Consider the following 18,230-nt stretch of genomic DNA (forward strand, 5'->3'; position numbering starts at 1 on the left):
ACGCTAGTAGGACTACAATAAGTTTTGTAAGGGGAAATATATGAAGTGTTACAAAGTAGGAAAAGATAGAGATATTGGTTATGAGTTTGAAATGTAATAGGGAAAATAAGAAATGCACACTAAGAGATCAGATTGGAAAATTTTCAGACAGGACTGATGGAAGTCAAAAAAATTGAATAAGATGTAAAAGTATGTTTAATAGCTGTTGAAAATGATATGTTAAAAAACTAATAAAAAATTATATAATTTTCATTATATATACATAGAGAGAGAGCCGCTAGTCCATGGGTAGGCAAACTAAGGCACGGGGGCCGGATCCGGCCCAATCGCCTTCTAAATCCGGCCCCAGACGGTCCGGGAATCAGCGTGTTTTTACATGAGTAGAATGTGTCCTTTTATTTAAAATGCATCTCTGGGTTGTGGGGCATAGGAATTCGTTCATATTTATTTCCCAAAATATAGTCCGGCCCCCCACAAGGTCTGAGGGACAGTGGACCGGCCCCCTGCTGAAAAAGTTTGCTGACCCCTGCCTTAAGCTAAGGGCGTGGAACCTTTTCGGCTCCACGGGCCGAATTTGGCAGAAGTGGAGATTTTGCAAGTCTCCCCTCTTCCCCCTTTATATTTCCAACCTCAGAGATTTAAAGGGGAAGAGAGAGGCGGTTGGCCAATGGCATTGTTAGTCCCCCCCCCTTTGAACCAGTTGAAGCTGAACCTTCAGGGATGGATCCTGACATGTTCCTGATGTGGCCTGACGTTTGCGCCAGCGATCAGATCCCTGGTTTCACATCCTGGTTCCGCAGCTCTACCTGTTGGACTCCTTCCTTTCCTGTGGCCCTTAAAGGCACAAGAGCCCTTCTGGCAAACAAAGACTTCCACTTTGCCCACTCTTCCATTGCCCACTCTTCCAATAACTGTGACGAATTCCCCATTGCAGTGGAACCTCCAGATACAGGGATAGTCTACCTCTGAGCACCAGATTTTTTTGGCACAGTCAATGCAATCCTGCTTGCTGCCTGGCGGCATCCAGCCGGCTGCTCTTAGCAACGACAGCCCTGCAAGGCGGTCCTTACGCTCTCTTCTTCTCCTTGCAGGGTCGTCTGCTCCACGCCATTTGGGGTCTTCTTCTACACTATGCTCTGGTTCGTGCCCTCAGATTCCCTCTCTGTGTCCCTGAAGTTCTTTTGGTATTTGGTCATGTACTGCCTCTTCCAGACCTGCATGAGTGTAAGCGCTTGTGCGTGGGACGGATGGATGAATGAATGTTCCCTTCAGCCATTCATGTATTTATTGATGCTGAGGTTTATATATAGACACGGCCAGTGGCGTAGCGTGGGGGTGCAGGGGGGGCCGGCCGCACCGGGCGCAACATCCGGGGGGGGCGCACTCGCACTCGCAGCTCTCTGCCCCTACCTGGCTCACTCACTCTCTCTCACTGCAGTGCTGGCTGTGCAAATCCGATCCGAGCCGCCGGGTCGCCGCCCACTGTGGAGGGGGTGGGTGCCAGGCGTGCGGTGCGGAGAGAGAGCGAGGGACTATCTGGGGGGGGGGGGAGGGACAGTGCAGTGGCCGCCCAGCGCAGCGCTGAGCGCGGGAGAGAACCACACCAGACCAGACCAGGCAGCAGCAAGAAGAAGCTGGCAGCGGCGGCAGGTTAGGGGTTAGGGGGCGCAAATTACTTGCCTTGCCCCGGGTTAGGGGGCGCAAATTACGGTACTTGCCTTGCCCCGGGTGCTGACAACCCATGCTACGCCGCTGGACACGGCACGGCCTGCAGTTCAAGGTGGGCTTTGTAGACCAGGAGAGTAAAAGACAAAGACACACACACACACACACACACACACACACACACACACACACCACACACAGCAGGGAGTTTGAAATGAAAGCCACATTTTTAAAAAGCTACAAGTAGGCATTGCTAAGAGCCCTGCTCACAACATTGCATTGAGGTTGAATCCTGACAAGACAGAAGTGCTGTTTTTGGGGGACAGGGGGTGGGCAGGTGTGGGGAACTCCCTGGTCCTGAATGGGGTAACTGTGCCTCTGAAGGACCAGGTGCGCAGCTTGGGAGTCATTTTGGACTCACAGCTGTCCATGGAGGCGCAGGTCAGTTCTGTGTCCAGGGCAGCTGTTTACCAGCTCCATCAGGTACGCAGGATGAGACCCTCCTTGCCCGCAGACTGTCTCGCCAGAGTGGTGCATGCTCTAGTTATCTCCCGCGTGGACTACGGCAATGCGCTCTACGTGGGGCTACCTTAGAAGGTGACCCGGAAACTACAACTAATCCAGAATGTGGCAGCTAGACTGGTGACTGGGAGCGGCTGCTGAGACCATATAACACCAGTCTTGAAAGACGCCCTACACTGGCTCCCAGTACATTTCCGAGCACAATTCAAAGTGTTGGTTCTGACCTTTAAAGCCCTAAATGGCCTCAGTCCAGTATACCTGAAGGAGCGTCTCCACCCCCATCGTTCTGTCCGGACACTGAGGTCCAGTGACAAGGGCCTTCTGGCGGTTCCTCATTGTGCGAAGTGAGGTTACAGGGAACCAGGCAGAGGGCCTTCTTGGTAGTGGCGCCCACCCTGGTCATTGTATTTTAGTGTTTTGTTGGAAGCTGCCCAGGTGGGTGGGGTATAAATAAATTATTATTATTATTATTATTATTATTATTATTATTATTATTATTATTTCCACCCTGACAGATTCCCTCCTTTACCTTCACCTTTACCTCCTTTTAGTGCTACCACGTCCCTTATTCCTCGCTGACCATGTTCCTAGGAGGGAGTCAGATGGACCGCGACTCTGCGACCGCCTACAGTAAGTCCCTTGGCAGAGGTCGCCATTGATCTGGAAATGCAGTTCCTGCCTTCCTTGTTTTCTGAGACGGTGAATCTCTACAGCAGGCATCCCCAAACTCGGCCCTCCAGATGTTTTGGCACTACAACTCCCATCATCCCTAGCTAACTCTGCTCTAGTCAGACCTCACCTGGAGTACTGTGTCCAGTTCTGGGCACCACAGTTCAAGAAGGACACTGACAAACTGGAACGTGTCCAGAGGAGGGCAACCAAAATGGTCAAAGGCCTGGAAACGATGCCTTATGAGGAACGGCTAAGGGAGCTGGGCATGTTTAGCCTGGAGAAGAGGAGGTTAAGGGGTGATATGATAGCCATGTTCAAATACATAAAAGGATGTCACATAGAGGAGGGAGAAAGGTTGTTTTCTGCTGCTCCAGAGAAGCAGACACGGAGCAATGGATCCAAACTACAAGAAAGAAGATTCCACCTAAACATTAGGAAGAACTTCCTGACAGTAAGAGCTGTTGGACAGTGGAATTTGCTGCCAAGGAGTGTGGTGGAGTCTCCTACTTTGGAGGTCTTTAAGCAGAGGCTTGACAACCATATGTCAGGAGTGCTCTGATGGTGTTTCCTGCTTGGCAGGGGGTTGGACTCGATGGCCCTTGTGGTCTCTTCCAACTCTATGATTCTATTATTCTAACAGGACCAGTGCTCAGGGATGATGGGAACTGTAGTCCCAAAACATCTGGAGGGCCGAGTTTGGGGATCCCTGCTCTACAGGGACTTCCTAGTCTGGAAAAAATAATAGAATCAGAGTTGGAAGGGACAAGGACCCTCTAGCCCAGGGGTCAGCAAACGTTTTCAGCAGGGGCCTGTCCACTGTCGCTCAGACCTTGTTGGGGGCCAGACTATATTTTTTTTGGGGGGGGGGGAATGAACGAATTCCTATGCCCCGCAAATAACCCAGAGTTGCATTTTAAATAAAATCACACATTCTACTCATGTAAAAACATGCTGATTCCCGGACCGTCCGCAGGCTAGATTTAGAAGGTGATTGTGCTGGATCCGGCCCCCGGGCCTTAGTTTGCCTACCCCTGCTCAGTCTAGCCCAACCCTCTGCAATGTCGGGGTGTTTTGCCCAGCGTGGGACTCGAACACCCAACCCTGAGATTAAGAGTCTCACAGTTTACTGACTGAGCTACCCCATCAGTTCATTTGTCTTGCCCTGGTGTCGTTGCCTGAGGCCTGGTGTGACAGTAACAAGGTGGAGATTACACTGATTAATTAATGGGGATTTTACGGAGAGGGAACTTTTCTGTGCAAGGGTATTTCATAGAATCATAGAAACTTAGAGTGGGAAGGGACCTGAGGGTCATCTGCTGCAATGAAGGAATCTCAGCTAAAGCATCCATGGCAGATGGCCACCCAACCTCTGCTTAGAAACCTCCAAGGAAGGAGAGAGTCCACCACTATCCGAGGGAGACCATTCCACTGTCAAACGGCTCTTACCATCAAAAAGTTTTTTCTGACGTTTCGTCGGAACCTCCTTTCTTGTAACTTGAAGCCATTGGTTCGAATCCTACTATCCAGAGCAGAATAATAATAATAATTTATTATTTATACCCTGCCCATCTGGCTGGGTTTCCCCAGCCACTCTGGGGGGCTTCCAACAGAATATTAAAATACAATAGTCTATGTGATGGCCTGGGAATCCGATTCAGAGGCTGAACCGGAGGAACCCCAGCCTGCACAGGAGTCCCTGCCTCCAGGACCGGCTGAGCCGGGGCTGGGGCTTGAACCTGAAGGGCCCTCTCCTGTGCCGGATCCTCAGGAGCAGGCACCAGGTGACTCCACTCTGGCTCCGGAGGTGATTGAGGACACAGTGCCTACAGGTGCGCTTCTCCCAGCCCTGTCAGGGGAAGGTGAGTCTCCCCCTGGGTCCAGTAACCCTCCAGCCTCTCCTGAGCTGCAGAGGCTGAGGGCAGAGAGGCGGAGGGAACTGGGTTCTCCCAGGAGGAGTGCTCGCCTTAAGGCCAGGAGAGGCGGGTCTCCTGGGGGCTGGGACCACCCCTGGCCTCAGAGAAGATAAAGGCCAGTCAGCCCGGTCCCAGGTTGTGGGAGCAACATCGTTGAATACCTGCTTCTGCCCAGACCCAGACCTGTCCTTCCAGGGTTCCCGTCCCCGCCCGCCTTCCTGCTTTGGACCCCACCTCGCTCTTTGTGAACTGTTTCCAGACCAGTGACCCAGGACCAGACTTTGACTACGCCAATGGTAACCTTCCCCCCAGGACCAGCACAGTCTATTAAACATTAAAAGCTTCCCTAAACAGGGCTGCCTTCAGATGTCTTCTAAAAGTCTGGTAGTTGTTCTCTTTGACATCTGGTGGGAGAGAGTTCCACAGGGCAGGGGCCACCACCGAGAAGGCCCTCTGCCTGGTTCCCTGTAACCTCACTTCTCACAGCGAGGGAACCGCCAGAAGGCCCTCGGTGCTGGACCTCACGCTTGTTCCATCTTCCATGTGACGGCCCTTCAGATTTTTGAAGCTGGCTCTCATATCTCATCTCAGTCTCCTCTTTTCCATGCTAAACATGCCCAGCTCCTTCAGCCGTTCCTCATCAGGCTTGGTTCCCAGACCTTTGATCATCTTGGCCCCCCTCCTCTGCACACCTTCCAGCTTGTCCACATCCTTTCTAAGGATGGTCCTCCCTACTATCTGTCTATGGGACTCTTCCCTTGTTTTGCATGCCACTTTGGATGAAATCTTGAATATTTGTGGAGCCCAGTAGTTGCCATGATCATCCTGCTACCAAGATAACAGCTGGAGCCATCAACGCCTACCGTTTATCGGTTAAACCCAGGGGTAGGGAACCTCTTCCAACATGAGGTCCACTTTTGCTTCTGGGCAACTTTCCAGGGGCCACGTAGCAGTGCTGGGAGGGGCCGGAGGCAAAAGTGGGTTGAGTCACAGATGTGACGTTATCTTTTGTAAAGCAGGTTAAGGTTCCCAGATTTTTTCCAAAGAGGACACTTTTTTAAAAAAAAAGAGAGAGAAAAAAGTTATTAATTTTTTTTTGTTTTTTTTAGAAAAGAAGTAATATCTTCTCTTCTGTGGTCTCCTCTGTTGCGTGGCCTTCCTCTGGGCCCCGGCCTCCTCTCTTGGAGCGCTAGCCGCCATGGAGTAGGCTCAGATCGGACCTGGGCTCAGCCACGTGTCATTGCCCTCCCAGTGCTCTCCTACCGCTCCTCAGTGGTAGCACCAGCGCGGCAAAGTTGGGGCTGCCCTCTTTTTTCTCCTTCCTCTTTCTCTCTCTTCCTTCTCCTTCTCCTCTCCTCCTTCTCCCTGCGTCGGCTCCGGAGTTTTTCCTGGCCCCAGAGTGCCGCTGGGCAGTCGGCTGGGTGGCCAGGCACCCTCGCTCCCGGCTCGATTTGGGTCGCCAGGGGGCGTGTTCAGTGGTTTCCCCAGTTGATGCGCTGGGTGTCCCCAGTTCCCCCTTGGCAGTGGCAGTCTCAGCAGCCCGGAGCCAGCCTGGTAGCGCAGTTGGCTCTGGCTGGCTTCAGGAGCTGCTTGCTGCTGTGGCGCTCTCCATTTTTCCTCGCCAGAAGTCCTCATATGATGTGTCTTGTGCCGTTGAACCAATCACGCAACATTCATTCCCTGATGAATGAACTTTATTATGGTCACAGACCAGGATAAAAAAACATATAAATAAAATAGCCGTTAGGATTTTTTAAACAGATAATTGTTAGAGCAAATAAGGACAAAGAAACAGCATAGGATAAAACATCTGAATAAAATACAAGATTAAACACGGATAATGGATGGATAAAAACTGATAATTAAAACAGTTAAGAACTAAAAACAAACAAAAACACGCGGTTAAAAGTACTGTGAGAGCATAAGAACTAAAGGACTCGCAGTTCAAACAACTATAGGAGGCTGCAGAGTAGAAGCCTCTGAAATAGAGGACACCACAACATTAGAAACTGATGTGCAAATATGGTTAACTTAAGATTTCATTCCCTCATAATAAATCTACAACATTTAAAATATAAATCTGGGGACTTTAAATGAAATCCGGGGACATTCTGGGGATGGATTTTGTCAGGGACAGATTTGTAAATCCGGAGACTGTCCTCGGGAAACGGGGACATCTGGTAACCATAGGCTAGGTTCCAGCCATGCAAAATCCAGAGTTGTAGAAACATCTGCAAGCGCCACTCTGATTTCCATCCAGGCCCCTTCTGGCCAGGCAAATATCACTCAAGGAGGGTGTGAGATGGGGATGGTGAGGGGTCTGGCCTAGGGGAAGTGTGTGTGGCCTGGGCAGAGTCCTGAGGGCCGGATGGAAGAGCCTTGGAGGCCGCCCCCCACCCTGGTTTAGAGCTGTGCTGCGACTCCTTTCCGCTCACGCCTCTCCCACTTTTCCACGGCTTTCGGCAGGGATGGGAGTGGAGATGCTGAGCACCCTGGTGGGGTCGGGTATCCAGGGGCAAATCGTCGGGAGTCACCACGCCAGCATGAGGAAGAGGTGTGACGTGACGAATGGCACCCTGGCAAAAAACGACACCTCTCTGCTCCCGGACGTGCTTGAGAATGCGGTAAGAGTTGGGCCGGCCCTTGGCGGCTGTAGGCAACCAGCCATATGGGAGCTGAAATGGGACTGGGAGCAGCATGGAGAAAGCGAGAGCTGCAACAAAATGTTGCAGCATGCCCCAGCCTAACAGAGCTGCTCCTGTTCAGGGTTCTAGCAAGCGTAACCTTCCTTGAGGCTTGAGGAGGCTCCATTCCCCCATGCTGCCATCCCTATTCAGATTAGCTCCATTAATAATAGTACTGTAGTGCAGTCATACCTCGGGTTACAGACGCTTCAGGTTGCATTTTTTCGGGTTACAGACGCACCAAAACCCGGAAGTACCGGAACGGGTTACTTCCGGGTTTCGGCAGTCACGCGTGCGCAGAAGTGCTAAATCGTGCTTTGTGCATACGCAGGAGTGCCAAATTGCAACTTGCATGTGCATATGCGCAGTGCTTCGGGTTGCGAACACTGTGGGTTGCAAACGTGCTTCCCACACAGATCACATTCGCAACCTGAGTGTCCACTGTAGTAGTAAAAGGTAAAGGGACCCCTGACCATTAGGTCCAGTCGTGACCGACTCTGGGGCTGCGGCGCTCATCTCGCTTTATTGGCTGAGGGAGCTGGCGTACAGCTTCCGGGTCATGTGGCCAGCATGACTAAGCCGCTTCTGGCGAACCAGAGCAGCGCACGGAAATGCCATTTACCTTCCCACCGGAGCGGTACCTATTTATCTACTTGCACTTTGATGTTGGCAGGAGTAGTAGTAGTAGTAGTAGTAGTAGTAGTAGTAGTAATAATAATTCATTATTTATACCCCGTCCACCTGGCTGGGTTTCCCCAGCCACTTGTGGGATGTAATCCATTGGTGCAGTCAAATGCAGCATTCCTTATTTCCTAGAGTGGGCACAGGCAGGGAAACATCCAGTCAGTGTAACTTCCTCTTAGCTTCCTCACCCAGCATGTGACCTGGGAGATGAGCATGGCTCTGGCTGGCTCCACAAAAGAGCCACATCACGAAGCCATGTTTTCAGTTCGTCTGTCTTCTCGATACTGTCTTGTGTTGCTGTTCTTTTGCTGCCATACTGTTCTCCTGCCGCCATTTTGTTGCCTTAGTGTAATTTTGCTGTCTGCTGGCTCTCAGCCAGCAGCACATGAGTTCCGTCTCCCTATGAGATGAACCCGCAGATTCTTGTGTAACTATTAAGAAAAGCCTGCCTTCCGGGAATCATATTGCGAACTGGAATGTGAAGAAACCTTTTGTTACTTTGCTCAGAAAGACTCTTGTGTCTTTATTCTTTTAAGCGGGATCAAAAGGGAATAAACTTAACAAAGAGATTCAAACGAACCTGCAAACTACCGTATTTTTCGCTCTATAGGACGCACCGGACCATAGGACGCACAGGACCATAGGAAGGGGAGAACAGGGGGGGGGGGAATTATTGTTCTCCCCCTCAAAAACAAGGTGCGTTCAAGGTGCGTTCAAGAGCAGGTCAGGGAACAGCGCAAAGGCTGCGCACAGCCTTGCCGTTGCACCCCGAGCTTGTGGGGCTGGCGGTGGGGGGAAGCGCTGCTTTTCCCCACCCCCAACCTCAAAGATCCCTGAAGCCTTTGGAGCGCAGCTTCGGAGACAGCCTTTCAAGCCTCCGCAGGGCGGTGGGGTGCCTTCACCCCGCCACCCTGCGGAGGCTTTGCGCAACTGTCCCGAAGCTAGAACAGCAAGACGGAGGGCTGCTATCCGCAAGCCTTCGGAGGCCAGCGGGAACTCCCGCCGGGCTCCGAAGGCTTGTGGACAGCTGCCCGAAGCCTGGGGTGCGCAGTGCCGCGCTCCCCAGACTTCGGGCTGCAGGCAGCTGTCCGCAAGCCTGCGGAGCCCAGCGGGAGTTCCCACCGGGCTCCTCAGGCTTGCGGATAGCTTCCTGAAGCCTGAAATGTGAGAGGGGTCGGTGCGCACTGACCCCTCTCACTCTCCGGGCTTCAGCGAAAGCATTCGCTCCATAGGATGCACACACATTTACCCTTCATTTTTGGAGGGGAAAAAGTGCATCCTATAGAGCGAAAAATACGGTAGCTTCCGCTATACTGAGGGGAATCTGCTCTGCTACATCACTTACTAGCGTGAGTGAAGGAAGGCTAATACCTATTCTATATAAAGTGGTACCTTGGTTTACGAACTTAATCTGCTCCAGAATTCCGTTCTTAAACCGAAACTATTCTTAGACCAAGGTAAAGTTCGAAAACCGGGACACTACTTCTAGTTTTGCGGAGTTTGTAAACCAAATAGTTCATAAACAGGGCTGTTCTTAAACCGAGGTACCACTGTATCCTTTCCTAAAATCCTTAATATTCCCATACTACTCTGGGCAGCTCCGAACAGAATTATAAGCACAATAGAACATGAAATATTAAAAACTTCCCTAAATGAACGGACACGGCTAACTTAGGTCCAGTCCCTTCAATGGGTTTACTCTGAGTGGAATATGCATGCATTGCACCCATGAACAAGCCATCAGATTTTGACTGGTTGTGATTTTGCACACGGCCAGTAAATGGTTTTCTCTGTTTCCCTTTCAGCGCACGGCGTATGTTGTTGCCTCCCTGGTTCTTGGCTCTCTTTATTTCCTTTCCTGTTTGGTCCTTTTCTTGGGAGTGAAAGAGCAGCCAGGTAAACGTATACCTATTTCATATTTTTGGCGCTCACTGTGACTTTTCTTGAAGGTTCAGCCCTGGGCCCGGTCACAAGATCCAGGGTACATCTAGAGAGATGCTTATCGTGGGATGGCTGCAGCTTATGCATGCAAGATTCTTTGCAAAATCCAAAACAAAACCCATCTTCCCTTCTGAAAAAGTTAAAACACACCCAGTGTGTTGCCAATCACCCATTTGCATCTTCTGAATTGCTTGCTTGCAATATTAAGATCTTGTCTGGAAACACCCTGTGAACAAAGAAATGTGTTGTTGTTGTTGTTGTTTGGTCGTTTAGTCATGTCTGCCTCTTCGTGACCCCCTGGACCAGAGCACGCCAGGCACTCCTGTCTTCCACTGTCTCCCGCAGTTTGGTCAGACTCATGCTGGTAGCTTCGAGAACACTGTCCCACCATCTCATCCTCTGTCGTCCCCTTCTCCTTGTGCCCTCCATCTTTCCCAACGCCACGGTCTTTTCCAGGGAGTCTTCTCTTCTCCTGAAGTGGCCAAAGTATTGGAGCCTCAGCTTCACGATCTGTCCTTCCAGTGAGCACTCAGGGCTGATTTCCTTAAGAATGGAGAGGTTTGATCTTCTTGCAGTCCAGCATGAGTTTGACCAAACTGTGGGAGGCAGTGGAAGACAGGAGTGCCTGGCGTGCTCTGGTCCAGGGGGTCACAAAGAGTCAAACACGACTAAATGACTAAACAACAACAACATCAATATGTCCAAAATTTTGTCCTTCCAAATTATCCATTCTTTCCACTACATCACAAGTGTTGTTAAAATCCCGCTAATGTTTTAACCAGCTTACAATGGTCTTGTAAGTACCGGTAAATTATAATTTTTTCCCATTTTTTTTAAAAAAAGTTATTGCCCTCTTGGTTTCTGAGCTTCCCAGTTAATTTTGCCGTTTCGGCATAGTCCACCAACCTGGTTTGCCGAAGGAAAGTTTAAAGGAACTTAATGCTAGCCTGCTCCCCTTCTATTACATCATACATTTGCCTTGGGCATTCTGGTGCAGAAAGGCAATTCAGAAATGGCAGAAATAAATCCATGTTACTGTTCCTTTATTCCCTCTTTCTTTCTTTCTTTCTTTCTTTCTTTTTCTTTTTTGCCAGGACGATACACCCCTTTGGGGAAGACCAGACTCCCGTTCTTTGCCAGTCTGCGGGCCGTCCTAAGCCACAGCTCCTACACCCGGCTCCTTGCAGGTTTCTTGTTGGCATCGCTGGCCTTCCAGGTAACAGCAGGCCCTACCATGACTGGGTAACAGGGCTTTCCTGGGGCAGAGGCGGGACACAATTGCTCAGCGCTACACTGAATTTGCCGGATGGGCCATAGCTCAGCAGTAATAATAATAAATAATAAATTTTTATTTATACCCTGCCCTTTCCGGTTCAGAAAACCGGGCTCAGGGCGGCTAACAACAAATTTAAAACACGTAATTGATGCAACAAAAAACAGCATAAAATACAGTATAAAACGTGAATAACGATAAATTCAGAATTCAAAAATCAATTTAGGGGGGAATCCATCAAATAAACATTAGATGATCACCAGGGCTAGCTGGCTAAATTATTCCTATTTGGGCCAGCGAGGAGACCAGGGGAGAATTAGCTGTGGGATCCCAGAGCGGGTAATATTCATAAAAAGGGGAGAGGGAGGGAAGAAAGGGGAATAAAAGATCAGGCTAAGTTCAAACTGAAAGCCAGGCGGAATAGCTCTGTCTTACGGCTCCTGCAGAAGGAGGTTAAATACTGCAGGGCCCTGGTGTCATGGGACAGAGCATTCCACCAGGTTGGAGCCACCACTGAGAAGGCCCTGTCCCTGGTGAAGGATAATCTAACTTTTGTAGGGCCCGGGACCTCTAAACTATGGACCTTAAGGTCCTCTGCGGGGCAGACCAGGAGAGGCGGTCCCGTAGAGCACTTGCCTGGCTTACCGAAGGTTCAATCCCTGGCATCTCCAGTTAACGGGGTCCATAGCAAGGGATGGGGAAGTCCTTTGCTCCTCCCGACCCTGTTCACTGATTGGCAGCATGTGCAAAACGCACTTTCAACCCAGGTGTATCTTTACCTGCCCCAGGTAAGGGCAGGTGAGTGTGGCTTGACCAAAAGAACCTGGCAAGGTGGTGTTTCCCCACCACTGATTTTCATTCTGAAAACAGCCTCCTTGACGGTCACAGAGGATAAAAATGGAAGCAATGGTTTAGCAGGGAGTGGCATGCCACACTCGCCCGTTCAGCGCCCGAGTGCTCGCTGAGGCTGTTCCGTTTCCACCCACAGCTTGCCCAGGGAATCTTTGCCTTCTTCTGCACTCATGCAGCTGGACTGCCCGGGAGCTTCCAGCATCTGGTGCTCATCATGTTGGTACGTATTGCCCGACCTTTTTTTAAAATCGTTTTTATTTGATTTTTCAAATATAAATTTATAACAAAACCAAATACATTTCCATATACAGTGGTACCTTGGTTTTCGAGTGTCTCGGAAACCGAACATTTTGGTTTTTGAATGCTGAAAAAGCGGAAGTAAATGCTTATGTTTTCGAACGCGCCTCGGACGTTGAACGGCTGTGGTTTTTTTCCATTTTCTGCATTGACTTTGCAGACCGCCCTTTGCGCCACGGTTGTTGAATGTTTCAGAAGTCAAATGGTCTTCCAGAATGGGTTACATCCCACAACCGAGGTACCACTATAGAGAGATTTCTCTGAATCTGGAGACCTCCGCCCATCCCCTCCGTGGCTCCTAATGTAAATGTTTTCAACTGCATATCAAATCTATACTGTATTTTATATAGATTTTATATATGGGGCACGGGTGGCGCTGTGGGTTAAACCACAGAGCCTAGGACTTGCCAATCAGAAGGTCAGCAGTTCGAATCTCTGCGACGGGGTGAGCTCCCGTTGCTCGGTCCCTGCTCCTGCCAACCTAGCAGTTCGAAAGCACGTCAAAGTGCAAGTAGATAAATAGGTACTGCTCCGGCGGGAAGGTAAACGGCGTTTCCATGCGCCAGAAGCGGCTTAGTCCTGCTGGCCACATGACCCGGAAGCTGTACGCTGGCTCCCTCGACCAATAAAGTGAGATGAGCACCGCAACCCCAGAGTCGGCCACGACTGGACCTGATGGTCAGGGGTCCTTTTACCTTTTATTTAATGAATATCTATCCTGATTTCTTTGTGGGGGACATTAGAGGACATTGCATCAAGCGAGTGTCGTCCCACACTTTCCAGAATTGGGGTGCCAACTCGAATAAAATATTGGGGAGAGGGCAGGTAAGCCCCACCCTGCATAATTGATCACATGATGTGGCACACACACACTATTTGAATGGCAAGCCGATCAGCTGGGGGGGGGGAGAGGTGGAGGTGGCCCCTCAAATATTTTAGGGGGGGGCAAAGCCCCCTCAGCCCCTAGGAGTTGGCTTTTATGTTCCAGTACATTTCCCCATCACTTTCTGAAATATACTCAGAGTCAAGAGTGGATTTCATGCTCTTTATTCAGCTCATAGTGGTGAGGAGGAATGAAAGTTTCCCCAAAGTATCTGCTTTATATACATTATTTACACAATGGGCTGCACGTGATTGGCTAATTCCAGAATTCACCTGTAGGCCAATCAGGTTGTGGATTCACTTCCATCTGGAGCTGGATTGGGTGGCTCCTGCAGACCAATCATACTGCTGCATTGTTCTAGGACCAATCAGACTGCTGCATTTAGGATCCTATTCAACTCAGTACATAACACTTTCCATACTGCAAAACAAATTCATATTTTGTGGGAGAAGCAGGTTTGCTGTGCAAAAGCTCATAACCAGTTTTCTTTGCACGGCTTGAATTTGCTGGCATATGGCTGGATACGACCCCAAAATAGGGACAGTGCTGGTCCCATGGGTTACCCGAGAGGCGAGGTCCAAGTCCGGTCCGGGGTCAAAGGTGCAACGTGGAGACAGTCTGTAGTAGCTGAAGCTGGGTGCAGGGCAGGGATTCGGGTGAAGTCAGGAACAGGCTTGCAAGCCGGGAGCCAGGGCAGGTCGGGAGCTCAGACAGAGAAGCAGGACAGGATTCAGGCAGGAACTAGCAACCAACAATGTTGCTCCTGCACCTCGGGACTGGGGCTGGCTGGCTTTTATCTACCCTGAGGCATAGGGCGGCCCCGATCCTCTGTTGACTCGCCTCTCCTGGCCTGGAAGCAAGCACTCCTCCTGTGGGAACTTAGTTCCCTCCGCCTCTCTGCCCTGAGCCTCCGCAGCTCAGGAGAGGCTGGGGGGTTACCGGACCCAGAGGCAACCTCCGCTTCCTCTGACGGGGCTGAGAGTGGAGCACCTGCAGGCAATGGGTCCTCCATCACCTCCGGAGCCAGAGCAGACTCAGCTGACGCCTCCACCTGAGGATCCAGCAAAGGTGAGGACCCTTCAGGCTCATGCGGCTCAGCTGGTTCTGGAGGTGGGGAATCCTGTGCAGGCTGGGATCCCTCAGGTTCAGCATCCGAATCCAAATCCCAGGCCATCACAGACAGTCTGGAATTGTGCGTAAGTCTGACTTCCGCCTGAGCTTTGTGGGAGCAAATCAGGAAGGATGCTTAAGGAATAGGTCACCAGGCGGAGCCCTGAGGTGGGTTGCTCATTCATCTGCTGCGATTACCGTATTTTTTGCACCATAACACTCACTTGTTTCCTCCTAGAAAGTAAGGGGAAATGTCTGTGCGTGTTATGGAGGGAATGCCTGCGGGTGGCGGGGGGGATCTGCTGCAGTCGTGAGCAGAGGATCCATGGTTCCCCTTCCTTCCCTCCTCCGTGGTTACAAAGCATGGATCCACATGGATCCTCAGGATTTTTGCATTGGGCTACTCCAAACTCACTGTCAGTTCACATGTCTGTGGTCACAGCATGAACCACAAAAATCATATATCCACTATTTCGTTTAGAATAAATTTTTTCTTGTTTTCCTCCTCTAAAAACTACGTGCGTGTTATGGTCTGGTGCGTGTTATAGAGCGAAAAATACGGTAATCTTTCTTAGAAAGCCGAATAAGACTGTCCAAGTAAGATAAATACAGCCTTGTGCCAAAGAGCTCTGAATTTCTGAATTTTCTAAATTTTTATTAGAAAATTTATTTACAACGTAACATAACCCCCCCACCCCCAATACAAAAATCCACCCTCATTAAACCAGAACATACAATAAGCATAACATACAACAATACAAACAACCAAATAAAATGCTTCCTTTATCCTGTATCTGGCCTCCTCATTTACGTCTTATAAGCTGAATAATTATTAAGATTTTTCTAATTATAACTTAAATATCCACAAATTATCCTGCAGGCATTAATCGAGACAAGTTCGGGTATGTATTTTAGCAGTGGCGTAGCGTGGGTTGTCAGCACCCAGGGCAAGGCAAGTAATTTGCGCCCCCTAACCCGTGGATTTGCGCCCGCTAACCCTAACCCCCAGATGTTGCGCCCGGTGCGGCCGGCACCCCCTCCACCCCCCACGCTACGCCACTGTATTTTAGGGCACTGTTTTGTGAAGTATTCTCTGCATTTCCCCCCTGCTTTTTGAAACTCTTGTCTAGTGTGATCTCTAACTGCCTCTGTTAATCTAGCCAGTTCAATATACTCTAACAGTTTGTCTTGCCATTCCTTTTTTGTTGTGTCAAAGAGCTCTGGGTCATGCCGGGTAATGAGTTTCCTCTCCCCTCTTTGCCTCCAGGTGGTCGCCTGCCTCTCCATCCCTGTCTGGCAGTGGTTCCTGGTAAGGTTTGGGAAGAAGATGGCTGTCTTCATAGGCCTCTCGGTGAGTGTCCATCACAAGACCTGTTCTCAATGACTTGTCTGCATTTTGCCTTTTTCAGTCGCATTTGCAGAGGGTGGCGACAAGGAAAAGGGGCCGTTTTAGCCATAGTTTCCTGCTCGTGGCATGCTCTCCCCAGGGGAGCCTGCCTGGCGCTGTCATTGACATCTTTAATAATAATAATAATAATAATAATAATAATAATAATAATAATAATTTATTTATACCCCACAAATCTGGCTGGGTTTCCCCAGCCACTCTGGGCGGCTTCCGACAAAGAATTAAAATACAGTAGTTTGTTAAACATTAAAAGCTTCCCAAAACAGGGCTGCCTTCAGATGTCTTCTAAAAGTCTGGTAGTTGTTCTTCTCTTTCACATCTGGTGGCAGGGCGTTCCACAGGGCGGGTGCCACCACCAAGAAGGCACTGGACAGATTAAGTCAGGGGTCAGCAAACTTTATCAGCAGGGGGCCGGCCCACTGTCCCTCAGACTATATTTTTTTTTTTGGGGGGGGGGGGAAATGAACAAATTCTTATGCCCCATAAATAACCCAGAGATGCATTTTAAATAAAAGCACACATTTTGCTCATGTAAAAACACCAGGCAGGCCCCACAAATAACCCAGAGATGCATTTTAAATGAAAGGACACATTCTACTCATGTAAAAAACACGCTGAATCCCTGGACTGTCCACGGGCCGGATTGAGAAGGCGATTGGGCTGGATCCGGCCTGGGCCTTAGGTTGCCTACCCCTGGATTAAGTCAACTGTTCTGTTGTTTGTTGATAAGATGTTTCCTGCCGCTGAAGTTTTCCGCTGTTGCTGGGTCTGTTTCATAATAGTTTTCCTGCAGTTTATTATCTGTTTTTATGATATACTTTATGCTCTCTTTTTAAAAGTTGCTCAGAGACTCCCCCCCCCCAACTTTTACACTTTTCTATAAGTGACTAACAAGCCAAATAAATTTACCAGTAATGTAACAAACCTGTGATGTGGAGGAAAACACCTTGGATAATGCCCTTTTCTCCACCAGGCATTGTGCCAGGAGAAAGCAGGATTGGAGCATCTCTGAAATTTTTCTACCCTGCAGATTAAAAGTACTAAGTACTTAAAAGTACTATGTCAGCAAAAAGCACCTGACACATCTATGATGTGCTTTGAAAAAGAGAGAGAGAGTGAGTCAGTGAGATTACGCATTTCCAAAAGAGAGATATTGGTCCAAGACTGAACTGTGACTGCAGAGGTGAGCCTTAAACACTGTATATCGCCTAATATAATGTTAAGAGCCAACTGGCTATAGAAAACCATCAGGGATAGGTTGGAAAAATATATATGCCAAATTCCAGAGGGGTAACAAATGAGACCTACAAGTAAAGCTGTAGATCAGGCTGTGGAACTCCTGCTGCGCTCGGAAGGCTTGCGGATAGCTGCCTGAAGCCCCCGGAGCGCAGCCTTTGAAGCCTCCACAGAGCAGCGGGGTGCCTTCACCCCACTGCCCTGCGGAGGCTTTGCGCAGCCAACCCCAAGCTAGAACAGCGAGACGGAGCGCTGTGCAGCGCTCCATCTCCCTGTGTTGGCTTTGGGCTTAGCCGCACAGCCTGCGTTCGCTCTATAGGACGCACACACATTTCGCCTTCATTTTTGGAGGGGGAAAAGTGCGTCCTATAGAGCGAAAAATACGGTAGATGGCTGTGAGGAAGTGAGGGCTTTCCGTCTTGGCAACCGATGGAGGAAGACCAGCAGGAACGAGCTGTGTGTTCATTAGGCCTGACATACCACCAAGTGTGTGGAGGTCGAATTTTTGCAAATAAAGAGTTCACCCCATCTTTGAACTGTGTGATTACGGACTGGCATGCTTCTGTGACAAGACCCCCATAGGAATCCCGCAAGCCTGAGTGTGAGAGCAGCTCTCCCCACTTGTGATTTCCCACAACTGGCATTCAGGTGTATCCCATCTCTGACAGCGTAGGTAGATCAGGTAGCCATCCTGGCTCCTAGTTGTCGACGAGGCGGCTCTTTTTCCTCTTTTTCTTTCCTCTCCTCCTCCTGCTCACCTTGTCTGCTGCAGCTGATCATCCCGTCTCTCATTGTTATCACGGTCGTGACCCACAACTTCCTGGTCTACGTCTTCATGGTCGCCCTGGCAGGAAGCAGCCTCGCCGTCCTCTACTTGTTGCCATGGTGAGCGGAAGGGAAGTCCCGAACAATAGCGGGCTCGTCTGGGGAGGGTGTACCACATCCGGACGGAAGCTTCCTGAAACCCCGTGCTATGCTTTCCAGCATTTCCGCACTCCGGGAACTCTCAGAGTCACTTGGTTCATAAAATGCAGCGCTAGGCACATGGGTGTGAGAAAACCAAGCATGAGAGAGATTTATAACAGGGTCT

General features: G+C 49.8%; 1 protein-coding gene across 12 annotated transcripts in view; it reads left to right on the forward strand.

The window, feature by feature from the left end:
* Window positions 1-18,230, forward strand: part of LOC310708748 (sodium-dependent lysophosphatidylcholine symporter 1-B-like) — a 43,416-nt gene that overhangs the window by 15,077 nt on the left and 10,109 nt on the right. For 6 of the 12 annotated variants that reach the window (XM_083507505.1, XM_083507506.1, XM_083507507.1 and 3 more), the window contains exons 4-11: window positions 1,092-1,224; window positions 2,739-2,817; window positions 7,239-7,396; window positions 9,946-10,036; window positions 11,176-11,297; window positions 12,343-12,426; window positions 15,764-15,847; window positions 17,913-18,025. In XM_083507505.1, the coding sequence (XP_083363631.1) occupies window positions 1,092-1,224; window positions 2,739-2,817; window positions 7,239-7,396; window positions 9,946-10,036; window positions 11,176-11,297; window positions 12,343-12,426; window positions 15,764-15,847; window positions 17,913-18,025 (864 nt within the window). The remainder of the gene's footprint in view (window positions 1-1,091; window positions 1,225-2,738; window positions 2,818-7,238; window positions 7,397-9,945; window positions 10,037-11,175; window positions 11,298-12,342; window positions 12,427-15,763; window positions 15,848-17,912; window positions 18,026-18,230) is intronic. The other 6 variants (XM_083507510.1, XM_083507511.1, XM_083507508.1 and 3 more) reach the window with 2 other exon arrangements.

Source organism: Podarcis liolepis (genome assembly GCF_965112155.1).
Source record: "Podarcis liolepis genome assembly, chromosome: 6".
Lineage (NCBI taxonomy): Eukaryota > Metazoa > Chordata > Lepidosauria > Squamata > Lacertidae > Podarcis > Podarcis liolepis.